At 39.0% G+C, this 13769-nt stretch overlaps 1 protein-coding gene across 3 annotated transcripts in view; it reads left to right on the top strand.

Moving 5' to 3' along the window:
* Nucleotides 1-13769, top strand: part of LOC131359748 (ankyrin-3-like) — an 89488-nt gene that overhangs the window by 25446 nt on the left and 50273 nt on the right. For all 3 annotated transcript variants that reach the window (XM_058399831.1, XM_058399829.1, XM_058399830.1), the window contains exons 5-8: nucleotides 151-305; nucleotides 1722-1933; nucleotides 9640-9847; nucleotides 10687-10783. In XM_058399831.1, the coding sequence (XP_058255814.1) occupies nucleotides 151-305; nucleotides 1722-1933; nucleotides 9640-9847; nucleotides 10687-10783 (672 nt within the window). The remainder of the gene's footprint in view (nucleotides 1-150; nucleotides 306-1721; nucleotides 1934-9639; nucleotides 9848-10686; nucleotides 10784-13769) is intronic.

Below are 13769 nucleotides of genomic sequence, written 5' to 3'. Positions count from 1 at the left end.
TGGAGATAATGGGGAGATTTGATATTGGCCTATAGCTAGACAGCTGACAAAATTAATCCAGAAATAGGACCTATAAGCATTAAAAATATGCATTTCATTACAGCATAGAACACATTTGCAATTTTAAAAATTTTCTTCATTGATTTTCAGGCCCGTCATTGTGGAGATCCCACATTTTGGCTCTATGCGTGGTAAGGAGCGTGAGTTGATTGTACTGCGCAGTGATAATGGTAATACATGGAAGGAGCATCATTATGAATGCTGCCCAGAAGATCTCTTTGCTCTGCTAAATGGCATGGATGAAGGTAAATGAAATTAAGATAAAAAGTGAATACTGTTATTTACTATAGACAGGGTTGTGATAAAGCTTGGCTTTAAAGTGTGTATTACATAAAATGCAAATCAGTAGCAGTCTCTTGCACTACAGTAAAGATAATATCTATTTCTGATTTATTTTCAGTCCTGCATTATAGTGTGGTGCACTATGTTCATTGAATAAGTTATAAGTGCAATGTATTGCAACTAGCAGAGAAATCAGTCCAGCTGAACTGTAGGACTGATTCCTCTGCTATCTTAAAACCAACAGTTGATAGACACAGGCAGCAACATATTAATTAGATGACATAATCAGATGTCAAAATATATAGAATTATCTAATTCTGAATTTATCTGTTAACTTTAACTTACATCAGCCAATTGACCTCAGTCTGTCTTAATAAATTCTGTTCTAGGGTGTGTTGGATCCTTTGAAATCTTTTTGCACTGCAGCCTACCAAACAACATAAGGGTGACTATAGTGTCGAAGGCTGAACTGTTGTCATTCAACAGCATGGAAACAACTTTCCATGTCAAAATGACATATGGTAGTGTTTAGGACATGAGAAATGGTGTCATCTGTGTATTTGTTAGACTGATATGAGAACTGCAGTGGGTCTTTGAAGAGAGTAGAAGAGGTCTTTGATGAGTCTCTTGAAAAAATTTGTCATTTCAGATTTCAAGGTCACTGGTCAGTAATCTTTTAGATGATTTATGTGCATAAATGATAGTCTATCTCTGGAAACATGTAGTCAGGGACAACTTTAATATAGCTGGTCAAGAGAGGTTTTCAGAATCATTCCAGGGATTCTATCTGGGCCCACTGCCATCCTGCCTTTTACCTTAGTCCTTGAACTTACTGTAATTGATAAACAAATGGGAACCAGGTCTGTGCTGATTTAAAACAAGATGAATTAAAACAGATGAACAGAACGTCTAGGGGGTGAGGTAAGGGTAACAATGAACAAAGTACAGGATGATCAAAAGTAGTCTTGTCTGGAGTGAGACCATAGATCACTCTGGTGTGTGTGTGTTCTCTGTGCGCAGTATATAAAACCATATTCTGTGAATGTTATTTTTTGAACCTGTATGATACTGCTGAAATCACCATATTGTACGCAGTGAAATTTGAATATATAAAACACTAAATACGCCCTAAGGAACATTTTTGTTAACCATTATTGTGGCAGGTCAGTTATGTAAATGACCAAATAAAATTCACATAGTCTCTCTGATCAACATTCCTGATTATATAGTTCTGACAAATTCAGATTTAAATTGCTGGCACATCTTGTAAATCCATGAAAAATGTTCAATAAAATTATTACAGCCTACAGATGTAACATTATTATAACAGATTCCAATGTGTAAGTAATTTTTATTTTGATTAATCTGTCTTTTTCCAGAACTGGACAGCCCTGCTGAGCTGGAGAAAAAGCATATCTGCCGCATCATTACTAAAGACTTCCCACAATACTTTGCAGTTGTATCTCGTATTAAACAGGAGAATGACTACATAGGTCCCGAGGGTGGAGTGTTAACTAGTGAATCTGTTCCAATGGTGAGGGCTGCTTTTCCTCCTGGAGCACTCACAAAGAAGATACGTGTCGGTTTACAGGTACACATCCAACACTGATCATATGCATATATTTTGTGGCTTGTATGGTTTTACAATATTATGATAATTGTTATGGGTCCAATAAATGGTGCCATAAAAAAAGATGAAATCCTGTAAAATACAGTTAAAGATGAGCAGCAGAGAAGACACAGAGCCTTTGGTTCAACTTACAGATTGCATCCAAGGGGCTTGTGGGAGTCCCTCCCCTAAGGCAACCTAGGCACAAATGCTCCAGTGTCCAAAGTTACAACTGGGTGCTGCTCTGCTCTTTCATCATTCTTTACACCTCTACATAAAAAAATAGTAGTTCACAGTTATTTGCTACCCAAATTGTTGGAGTTATTTTGTGACACAGCCAAAACTACAATTTGCGATACTAGGAATCTACACCTGAGAAACCAAATCAAAATGATATTTTGGCTGTGTCACAAAATCCCCAACACCAAAAGTGGCTCCCAACACACTATTCAAATGACCCTTATCCAAACACCTGTTGTAACTCTCAATATAACATATGCACTGATAAACATTTCAAACATGCAACCTCAAAGTGTTAAGACAAGTTATTATAGGTGACCCATTCTGAGTGCACCAGATTTCCCATCTATCTATTTATTTGCAGTGAACAGGGTCTCTGACAGATATGTGGAAGGAATTATATGCATGGGCTGGACTGAATAGATGGTTGGCTCTGGGTATTGGTAAATATAAAATGTTGGCTGAATCTCTATAGCACTAAGAATAACATGCCTTGTATATGGGTTGCCCGAGAAAGATTTAGATCAACACCTGGCCAGGATACTTTTCTTTAGAACCCTTCAACCCTAGACCTCCTTAGGGTTGGCTGGGTATCAGGCTAAAGGTCTTTCAGGGGTCATTATCCTGAGACAGCTCCTGCTCCTCACAAGACTGGAGTTTCTCCATTTATGTAATCTCATTTTGTTCCTCTTGTGCCTCCTCAGCTACACGTCCTCTTTCAGGTTCAGGTCTGTCTTGATCAAATTGCCCATAATGAGCCCCATCCTGTTCATTGTTAATCTGTGGCCAGCAATGAGATGCTCCTTTGTCTTCCCTGGAACACTTGTATCATTTATGTCTGCTCAGTAGTTTTTATGGTTGCACTCATTTTGTGTTCCTCTTTTGTTACTTACTGTTGGCATCAGCTATTTTGTATGCCTTCATCATTTCTCTTTCTATTTTCTGCATACCCTCTTCCTGTCTTTGTCTCTTCTGCTGCTAATCCAAAGAAAAGGTTCGACAATGAGACATGGATGATGAAAATATAACAAGTAATATGGGGAGAATCCTGTTTCTATTTGCTTGGTGCAATTGAATGCATGGATGACTTGGTTCAGATGCCACCATTGATCATAGTGGAGTTTGGCCAGGAATTCAAACTGAGGGATGAAGTCAGTTTCTCTGTGTCTGTTTTGCCAGCCTTGGTTTTAGTGGAGTATGCTTGGGCAAGCCTGATGAAGTGGTCAACTACCACCAATATATACTCATATCCTCCACCTTCCTAAAGGTGGAGGAAGTCATTACAGACATGTTCAAGGGGTGATCCCAATGTAATAATATCCATAGCTGCTTAATAATGTGAAGCAGGTTTTTCTGTGTTATGCAATGATACTTCCATTACATATTCATTGATCTCCCATTTCATGAAAGGCCAATAGAATCATTCTCTTGCCAGGATTAGTACTCTTTCCAGACCAAGGTGTCCAGTGTTGTTGTATAGGTGTGTGAGAGCTTTTTGTTTGTAGGTTGTGGGCAGAACCAACTGCTTGTGACCCAGGGATTTTCTATAAAGAAGGCCTCATTCACATGCAGCCTGCTACATTCCTGTGACAGCTTTCTGGTAGGGCAATCCAATGTCCTTCGTTTTTCCTCAGCTCCATGGGACTGATCACTGGAAAAGGGTCTGTTACCAAGATGGCAGCATGCAGGAGTACAGCAGCTTCTCAAGCTCTCAGCTCAGCCACCATTCTCTTTTATTTTTGTAGTGTGAGTGTAAGTGAATAAGAGAGTAAATGTGCAGGAAATACTTGTCCATCTGAACTCTGGGAAATCAACAGCAGGACCGATACGGAACGTCCATCTTAAGTGAAATTAGAACTAGGCAAGAACCGAGTACTGAGGTCAGTGGTATGGCAGACCAGTGGAAAGTGGAAGCAGTGCATGTAAGCAGAAGAGGAGCAAGCCAGCCAGCCAACTAGCTAAACTAAAAGCTAGTGACAGACCAGTGGTCCTATCACTCCTTCTAGATAATATTTGTTTACTAAAAAATAAAATGTACTTTTCAAGACTGTGTGTGAGTGAACATCAGGAGATGAGAAAGTGCTGTGTATTCCTATTGACTGAATAGTGACATGCTGAACACAGCTTTTCAGATTAGCAGCATGCTAATTGTTCCAGGTTGATAGGCAACCTTGGGGAGGAGGACTATGTGTATTTAGCAATAAATGTTGGTGCACAAACTGTTCTTTCATTAGCAGCCACTTCTCTAAAGCAGTTGAATGTCTGATTATCAAATGCCAGTCACAGTATTTAACACAGGAATTCATAGCATTGTATATTGTAGCTGTTTACATTCCACCAAGTGTTAAAGCTAGAGAAGCACTCTGTGAGCTACATGGCATCATCTGCCCTTTCCAAAATAAAAACCCATAATGTACTTTTTATGAATGCAAGAGACTTTAACCACATCAGCGTGATGGACACTACACCTGGGTTTTACCAGCATATCCCCATAGTGACCTAAGGAGAAAACACGCTTCATCACATGTACAGGCACAGAGCATAAAGAGCAGTCTCCTGCCCAACCTCGGACTCTCTGACTCTTCAGGTCCTGATAACATCCCCGGCCTTGTTCTAAAAGATACAGATTTCAGAAGTATTGACAGACATTTTTAACATCTCATTCTCCCAAACGAAAGTACCATTATGCTTTAAATCTGCCACTGCCATCCACATTCTATAGACCTCAGCAGTGTCATGCCTGGATGACTATCACCCAGTAGCACTGATCCCTATATTCATGTCCTTTGAGCAGCTGACCATGGACCACATAAAAAGGAAAACTGATAACAATTGACCCTCATATGCATATAGGAGAAATAGATCCAGACAAAGAAAGCTTCAAATACCTTGGGATACATCTTACACCGACTTAACCTAGTACACTAACTCTGTTAGCTTAATATAGAAAGTCCACCAACATCTGTACTTCCTGAGGAGGCTCAAACGGGCTCAGTCCTGTTGTAGGTGTTTGGTGGAGACCATCTTTTCATCATGTGCTATTGTGTTGTAGCACACCGGGTTGTAAAATTCTGCACAGAGGATCACTGGCAGCAGTTTTCCAACAGTGGTGACACCTACTTCAACAGACACGTGAAGAACCACGTGAAGTCTCCAACATGTGCATTGTCTTTTTAATGTAGGGCATTGTACAGATTATGTGTGGTTCCTTGTGGCAAAATGAACGGGAGTGCATCTAGGACGAGACTCCATAATTTGTTATAGGCAGGGGCGGACTTAACCAATAAGCGAGGTAAGCAGCCGCTTAGGGCCCCGGGGAATTAGAGGGCCCCGACCAATACCAAGAAGCCTGTATAAATCATATAGTACTTATTAATTTTCTATCATATATTGTATGGTCTGTCCATTAAGATTTTAACGTTATTATTACATCTTTTCAAATGCGAGACCCCCCCCATGGTTCATGAATATTGGTATGTTCCTATCGTACTGCACATGCGCGAGGTGTGAGCGGTTCAAAGACAATCAGATGAGCGTGGAGCAGAGGGAGACTTAGAGCGCGCAAGAGTGAGAATTTTATACATTTGGAACAAATTTAGAAATAATCAATGAAACGCAGCTACCCCCGTGGATCTGAAAAAAGGAGAAGAAAAGAGGATATAAAAAAGATTGTGGCTAAACTCCTGAAAGTCACTCATTTTTTCTCACAAACTCCCCCCCCCAAACACAGAGCATTAATATTAAAATATCATCATAAATATGGGTAATTATTTGTAAATAGTTAGTTTGTGATTTTAGTTTATTTTTGATTTTATTGCATTTAATTTTTAAAAGTTCCACTTTAAAGATATTTTTAACATGCAGTTTATTTACAAAAAAAGAAAAGAGAAAAAAACAGAATAAAAAAATATATATAGAAAGAGAGTGTGTTGAGTTCAAAGGCCCCAAACCTGGAATCGCTTAGGGCCCGCAAATCACTAAGTCCGCCCCTGGTTGTAGGTTCCAAGAATAGTGCCACAGCAACAAAGATGAAATCCTGTAAAATACAGGTAAGTTGAGCAGCAGTGAAGACAGGGAGCCTTTGGTTTAACTTACAGATTTCTGTTTATTCACTCCCAAAAAACTCATAAAATTTAACTTTTAAATGCATAAAAGTCCCAGTGTCTTTTAAATGTATACACATCTATCACAAAAACATCTTTATAGTTCTTCCAAAATACATTCATATTGTTGACATTTTCAAATATACAAATGTACTTTCTATAACTCTCTACTTCAAAAAGGATTATAGGATTAAAGGATTCCAGACCACTATGCAATTATACAGGAATACTTCACTGTGCTTATAGCTATGTTTAGCTACTTTTAGCTGCTTAGAAAATCACTGGTTCAAACATTTGTACTGGATGGAATTACAGAAAGACATTCTTAACTTACCTTCTCATTATAAAATGTCTACCCTTACAACATTGATTTTTCTACAGGAACAAAGCAATATTATATCAAAATCTTTATGGTAATTATGTGACATTTTTACACATCATATTCTATAAAATAGCCATTTTGTGAAAGTACAAAGTGTGTTTTCACGTTTACATTTAAATGCTAAAATAACATCAAAAACACTCCTAAAACTTAAAATGCCTAGCAGTCTTCCAGTCATTCATCAGTGAGATCTTTTGAGACCTGCTCAATCACTACATTATTGTATATGTAGACGGCATATTCATCTGTTCAGTGACCAAGGAACTACATGTCAGCCATGTTTTCAGTCTCAACTTCTACAGCACCACCTGTATGTCAAAGTGAAGAAGAGAGAGTTGCACTAGACTGTTACTAACTTCTTGGGTTACATCATTAGTTCCCACAGAGTGGTGATGGACCCCAGCAAGGTGTGCACAGAGGCAGAATGGCCTACACCAAAGACTGTGAAGGTACTTCAAAGATTTCTGGGGTTCACTAACTTCTCCTGCTACTTCATATGGGATTATAGCACCATCGCAGTTCCACAGGGAGACCAGCTTTAAAATGGCCCCCATCTTAACGCACCCAGATCATGGTGGTAAACACTTCCAATTGCAGTATCAGGGCCATCCTATTACAACACCATGGAACTGAGAATAAGCTCTACCCATGTATGTTGTACTAATGTATATTAGCTCCTGCTAATATAGTCTAACTATGATGAGGGTAATAAAAAGCACTTATCTATTCACTTGCTGTCAGTTCCAGGTCATCACAGATCATATGACTATATCAATGGTGCCAAGAGACTAAACCCAAGTCAGGCCTGGTGGGCACTATTTTTTCACACACTTCAGTTTTACTGTGACCTACAGGCCTGGCATAAAGAGTTGCAAGGCTGATGCTCTGTCCCAGTGTAACCCTATCCCAGAGCCAATATAGCCAGTAATCAGAACCTCTACTCACTGAGATCTTATGGAGGAAGTCCAAAGGGATTAACCATTGCCACCAGAATGCCCTCCCACTAAGCAATATGTCTCATCTGTTCTCAGTCAGAGAATGATACAGTGGCTACAAGACCATCTTGGTGATCATAGTCCGTTTCTACAAAGTCTGCAGACTGGTTCCCATAAGGGGTTTCCCAATTGTTATGGAAATGGCAGAAGCCCTCTTTCACTAGGTATTTAGAAATTATGTTCAGTTCATGTTTCATGTGTGGAGGGCTTTCTATGGTCACTTGAACATCAAGATCAACTTTACATCTGGTTATCACCCCCAGTCAAATGGTCAAATGGAACAGCTTAACCAAGAAATGAGTGGTCACTTATTCTCCTATTGTAGTCTTGAACAATGGAGGTAGAGCGAGTTCCTCCACTGGACTGAGTACACCCAGAACTCCCTTATAGACTCATCCACAGATCTTATGCCATTCCAGTACATCCTGGGTTACCAACCCCCCAATGGCATGTTTGAGGGAAGCATCATACGCCCCTGCAGTTGACAACTGGATCCAATTTAGCAGGGAGGTCTGGGAAACTGTGCACCTCCAGAGGGCGGTTCGGTGCAAATGGCCTGCCTTTCCATTAAGAACATTCCCCTCCAACTACATTATAAAAATCTTAGTCTGAGGTACATCGGCCCATTCAAGATCCTCAAACAATTAAACCCATCACGTATCGGTTACAGCTGCCTGCCAATTACCACATCTCCCCCTCTTTCCATGTCTCTCTCCTCAAACCAGCCCATGCTGTACCTGCTACCAATCCTACGGCCTCTACATCTACACCACCATTAGAAATTGAAGTCTTACCCACTTATCTGATAAACGAAATCTTGAGCTCAAGGAGGAGAGGGCACCTACAGTACTTCATGGACTGGGAGGGCTACAGCACAGAGGAAAGATCTTGGGCAGCACCCAGGTGGCATTGTAAGAGGCAAGGTTATGTTGGGAAACTTCAGTTCAGTCTTCCTCCAGAAAGTCCTGTGTCTCAATGAGGGTAGATAGATATACCCTCTGCTCTGTTATCTCTGCCCTGCAGCTGAGTGTGCTGATACTGTTCACTGCACATGGTGTTAGCGTGGCATTGTTCCATCAGCACCTGTGCGGATGGTAGGTGAGGAGCGATATTCTGCCACTTTTGGGCAGTCACAGTCTTTGCATATAAGCATAAAATTTCACATGCAAATATCTGTTGTTCTCTTGAACAGCATAATTTATCATTTGGGAGCTTGATATGGCAGACTTACTTAGCCACTGTGAAGCTTGGTTGGGATGGGATTTGTTGCTGTTATTCTGCATTTGTGACAAAGGATTATTTTTAATGATGTGCCATTGGATGGAACGTTTTCAATGCATTTATAATCACACCCTGATTAATACTTTTCCAGAACTTTGTCCCAGGTTTATTTTTGATAGCTTTCCTGGATTTATGATGCAGTTTGAATGAACTAAATAATAAATTAATTAATTAACTTAATTAATTAATTAGGTGTATTTGCAGGAACAAGTTTATTCAAATTAGGATCACAAGACATTTTAATTACATAAAGATCCATCCAAAATAAAATTGTGCTAATGTCAAACTGTAGCAACTCAGATTAAAAAGGCAGAATATAGACACAGTAGAGGCAAAGCTAGTGGAAAACAATCTTTTGTTTTCTTAAAGTGTGGCCCACTATCCAAAAAATGGTGCTGAATTGGCAGTTCTTTTCAGGCATGCCACCGGGTTGTCCACTCAAGAGAGTGGGTACCTCATGAGGCTAGGCCAAAGGCTAGCGGATTCCTTGATGATGGATATAATTAATAATAGCATTTTGGTGACTTTCTTCTCAATAGTGTGGTGGTGGGCTTCTGGGACTTAAAATATATGAACATGCTAAACTATACCATAATATTGGCCTGAATGAAAACAGTACACATGCAAATGAATGCTGAAATTCTTTAAAATTAACAAACATACTTATTCATCTTCTTTGCTCCACAGGCTCAGCCAGTGCCAGAGGAAATTGTGCACAGTTTGATTGCCAACCGAGCCTCATTCAGCCCCATTGTAACTGTAGAACCCAGGAGGAGGAAGTTTCATAAACCCATCACCATGACAATTCCTGTCCCACCCAGAGCTAAGGAGGTCACAGCTAAAGGACGTAAAGGAGACCATGTTCCCTGCTTGAGACTGCTCTGCAGCATCACAGGTACTTAGAGAGAAAAGAGGCAGTTATTACTGAGTGTCAATTAAATTTTCATTTAATTAAAATTAAATTAAAGTTTTTAAATTTTAAAAATTTGATTTAAACATTAAATGCACTAAAATGCTTTAAAACATATTTCCACATTTTGCAGTGTTATAATTTGGGTCTGAAATGAAATTTAATTATAATTACATAAGCATTCACAGCTACTGATTTAAAACCTTGAGTTTGTTTTGTTGCAGCCAGTTCCCATCAGAGACCATGTGGAGTCAACATGTGTAATTATGTCATATTAGAAACATTACAAACATTTATGTTTCTGAAAGGTCCTAGAGTTTGTTAGAGAACATACCTAAGCAGGAATTGTCATAGGCCTATAGGGTTAGGGTTAGGGTTAGGGATGAGAACACATACAGAATAAATAAAACAAAATGAGAATTGCACTGACATTAGTGTAATTCTCTATTTGTGTGTGTGTGTGTGTGTGCTCTCATTCCCCCTCCAAAATCTGTCAACCATGTATTGGCTTTTTCCGAAAAACCTATGACAAATCCAAACCTGTTTGCTGCTAAAATCTACTGAGGCAGATTTAATCTACTGTAGTAGATTACTGTGGCAGTAATCTACTACATACCTATGTACTGTATGTAACATCAGTATTTTTTCCCATGAAGCTAATCTGTACAATTAAAATATGAGTTTTTTCCATGGCATATTTGTGTCTGTAATGGGTATATAAACACATTAACCTATTAAAATAAAGGTCAGAATTTTTTATTTAATGACTGTTTTATATCCTGTGAGTATGTTTTTAGTTATGAAAATACTGTATGTGCATGTAGGTGGCACTTCTTCAGCTCAATGGGAGGATATCACTGGCACTACTCCACTCTCCTTTGTCACTGACTGTGTCTCATTTACTACAAATGTTTCAGCCAGGTAATTAACAGAGAAAATTTCATAATTATTGGTTCTCTTTTTTAAACATTATTATTTTCTCTCCTGTGCTAATTTTATTTGAGACGTATTTATTTGAAGTATTTTTTTTAGTTTTTTATACCAACTTTTTCACACTGAGGTTTAGACCTTAGATCTAACTACAGACTCAGTCAACTGTGTGGGATTGGTGCACATGTGCCAAAGTTTGCTTATGTTTGATTCTGATATTAGATTTATTTATTTATTTTTATGAAGGACATTGAAGCATCATAATCAAAGACACTTGACAAAGACACAACTTAACTAAAATTAGCTGCAAGTGTTGCTGGTGAATGCATCCTATTCTTTAAACCAAATGCACATTTTCTTTAAGGTGAGCACATAAAATGAACAAAAACATCATTTTTTGTTTTTATAAATTCAACAAATCAAAATAGAAAATTAAAAGCATGATAAAATAGCCTATATCCAGCATACTGAATATATTCTGATTTTATATAGCTTGCCTTTTATAGCTACATATAATTGCTCCATAAGTATTTGGACAGTGACATTTTTATAATTTTCAAGTAACAAAAGCATGAACTAGTATTTCTACATCATGTAGTGACATGATTTCTTATCTTAGCAATATTTCTGAGATGAAAGATGGCTCCCCTAGTAATGTTATCTACCTGAGCTTCAAATGAAAGACTGGAGTTGATAATCACACCAAAGGCTTTTCTTGCTGCACATGATGAAACAAAGACCATCCAGGGTTACTTGGTAATCAGAACACTTACTTCTGGCTGCATGTGGTCTTAGGCCTAGTCCACACTTACACAGGTATTTTTAAAAAAGGAGTTTTTCCTCCTTCGTTTAAAAAAAAAAAAAAATCTCATCCACATGAAAATGCAAAAACGTGGTCTGAAGCACTGTCAAGAGCATGTAAAACCAACAGGTGGCAATATAATCTCAACCGTAAAGCCATGTTGGCCAATCAGAAGCCTGAGACGACGAATTCTCAAGCAGTGTTGCCAGATTGGGCGTGTTTCCGCCCACGTGGGCTTCTTTTGGTCACGTCTCACTGGGAAAAAATGCAATGGGCGGGTTGATAAAATTTGGGCTGGTTTTTAATGCAACTACCAGGTTTTTATTTTTGACTATAAACATGACATTTTATTAATTTTCTATTCAAACGTACTTTACAATAAAGTGTAATATGAAATGTTGATGTTTTAATAATATGGTTCAGTTTAGCTAATAAGGTCCTGTCAAATCAGACTTCAGTCTTAATTAGCAGGTTGTTGTAATCGTTCTACTCATAAAGCCAATATCACAAAGTTATTAACTGTTATAACTGTTTGCTATTGTATTAGTTATAACAGTATAACTAAAACCCACAGTGGTCACATTTATAAATATAAATGAAATAATTTATGAATTATTTATAAAACAGTAATTCCCTATTTTTCATCCTCCCCTGCATTTGGGTCTGGATTCTGCACTAGTAAAGGGACTGACTCCTGACAATTTTGAAGTGGCCTTCTATGAGTCTTGATTTAAATCCTATTGAACATCTGTGGAAAGAACTGTGGAGGTTATTTCAGTGACCACTGTGGGTTTTAGTTATACTGTTATAACTAATACAATAGCAAACAGTTATAACAGTTAATAACTTTGTGATATTGGCTTTATGAGTAGAACGATTACAACAACCTGCTAAATAACAACCTGCTATAAATAACAAAAACTACAGACAGATGAAAACACTGGGGAGAACTAGGCAACTAAGAACAAACTAACAAACACAAAAATCAAACAGAATAATCCAGGCAGCAAACCCAGTTAACAAAAGAAAAGGAGGCAGCAAACACAAGCACAAGACAGCAGGGATAAATAGGGAAGGTAATCATTGAAACATAAGGAACAGGTGTGCAGAGGCCGGGAAGGGGAGGAAGGATTGGGTCCAGCAGTCCATGACACAGAATAGTCCAGTGTTTTGTTCTTAGCCATGCTTGGGTGTTTTTAGCTGTGTATTTTGGGTCATTATCCTGTTGAAAGACCCATGACCTGCTACTGAGACAGAGCTTTGTGAGACAGGATAGCACATTTCACTCCAGAATGCCTTGATTGTCTTGAGATTTTATTGTACCCTGCACAGATACAAGGCACTCCAGATTCCAGATGTAGCAAAGCAGCCCCAGAACATAATCAAGCCTCCTCCATGGTTCACAGTATAGCGTATAGTGTTTTCTTTGTATGCTTAATTTTTCCATCTGTGAACATAGAGCTGACATGACTTGCCAAAAACCTTATCCAAAAGGCATTCTTCCAGAAGCTTTGTGGCTTGTCAGTATGCATTTTGGCAAATTCCAGTCTTGCTTGTTATATGATTTGCTTTCAAAAGTGGAGTCCTCCTTGTTGGACTGTCTGATTTTCATTTATTTTAGCATCAGTTCTTTAGCAGTGTTACTGTGTTTGCCTTCCGAAGTGGTACCACCTCAAAGTACCTGGTGGTGTAACTGACGATCAAGAGGATGTATTTGTGACCCCAAGCTGACTGGCAACGGCCTGAGGAGATCTATGCTGATACGATCAAACGGGTTGCTGATGGTGGCCAGCGATGTAAGGGCCATGGGCACTGGATTCTTGTTGGCCATGTGCTGACACTGGGGGCACTGTAGACCAGGCAGCCCCACAGTGGATGTGCATGGGCCAAGTGCATCAACAGATGTGTTTTTGTTTGGGGAACTACCAATAGCTTGCAGGGTTGGCCACAGCACTAAGTGTAGTAGTATAGCAGACCAGCGCACATATGGAAATATGTGGTGAAGGTACTCTGATTGGTGATCTAGCTCCAGCAGTGCTTGAGGGTTCTTTCTGTTCCTGCCCCAAATGCCCCCTCCCTTGTGATTTGGTGAAGAACAACAGAAACAAGATTAGATGGTGTGTGTCTCACCTTGTGTCTCACTGTGGTTCAGTCTGCATCCCGTCGGCCCTGAAC

This window comes from Hemibagrus wyckioides, linkage group LG09 (assembly GCF_019097595.1).
Source record: "Hemibagrus wyckioides isolate EC202008001 linkage group LG09, SWU_Hwy_1.0, whole genome shotgun sequence".
NCBI lineage: Eukaryota > Metazoa > Chordata > Actinopteri > Siluriformes > Bagridae > Hemibagrus > Hemibagrus wyckioides.
Note: the sequence above shows the minus strand (reverse complement) of the source record. Positions and strands in the feature narration are given on the sequence as shown.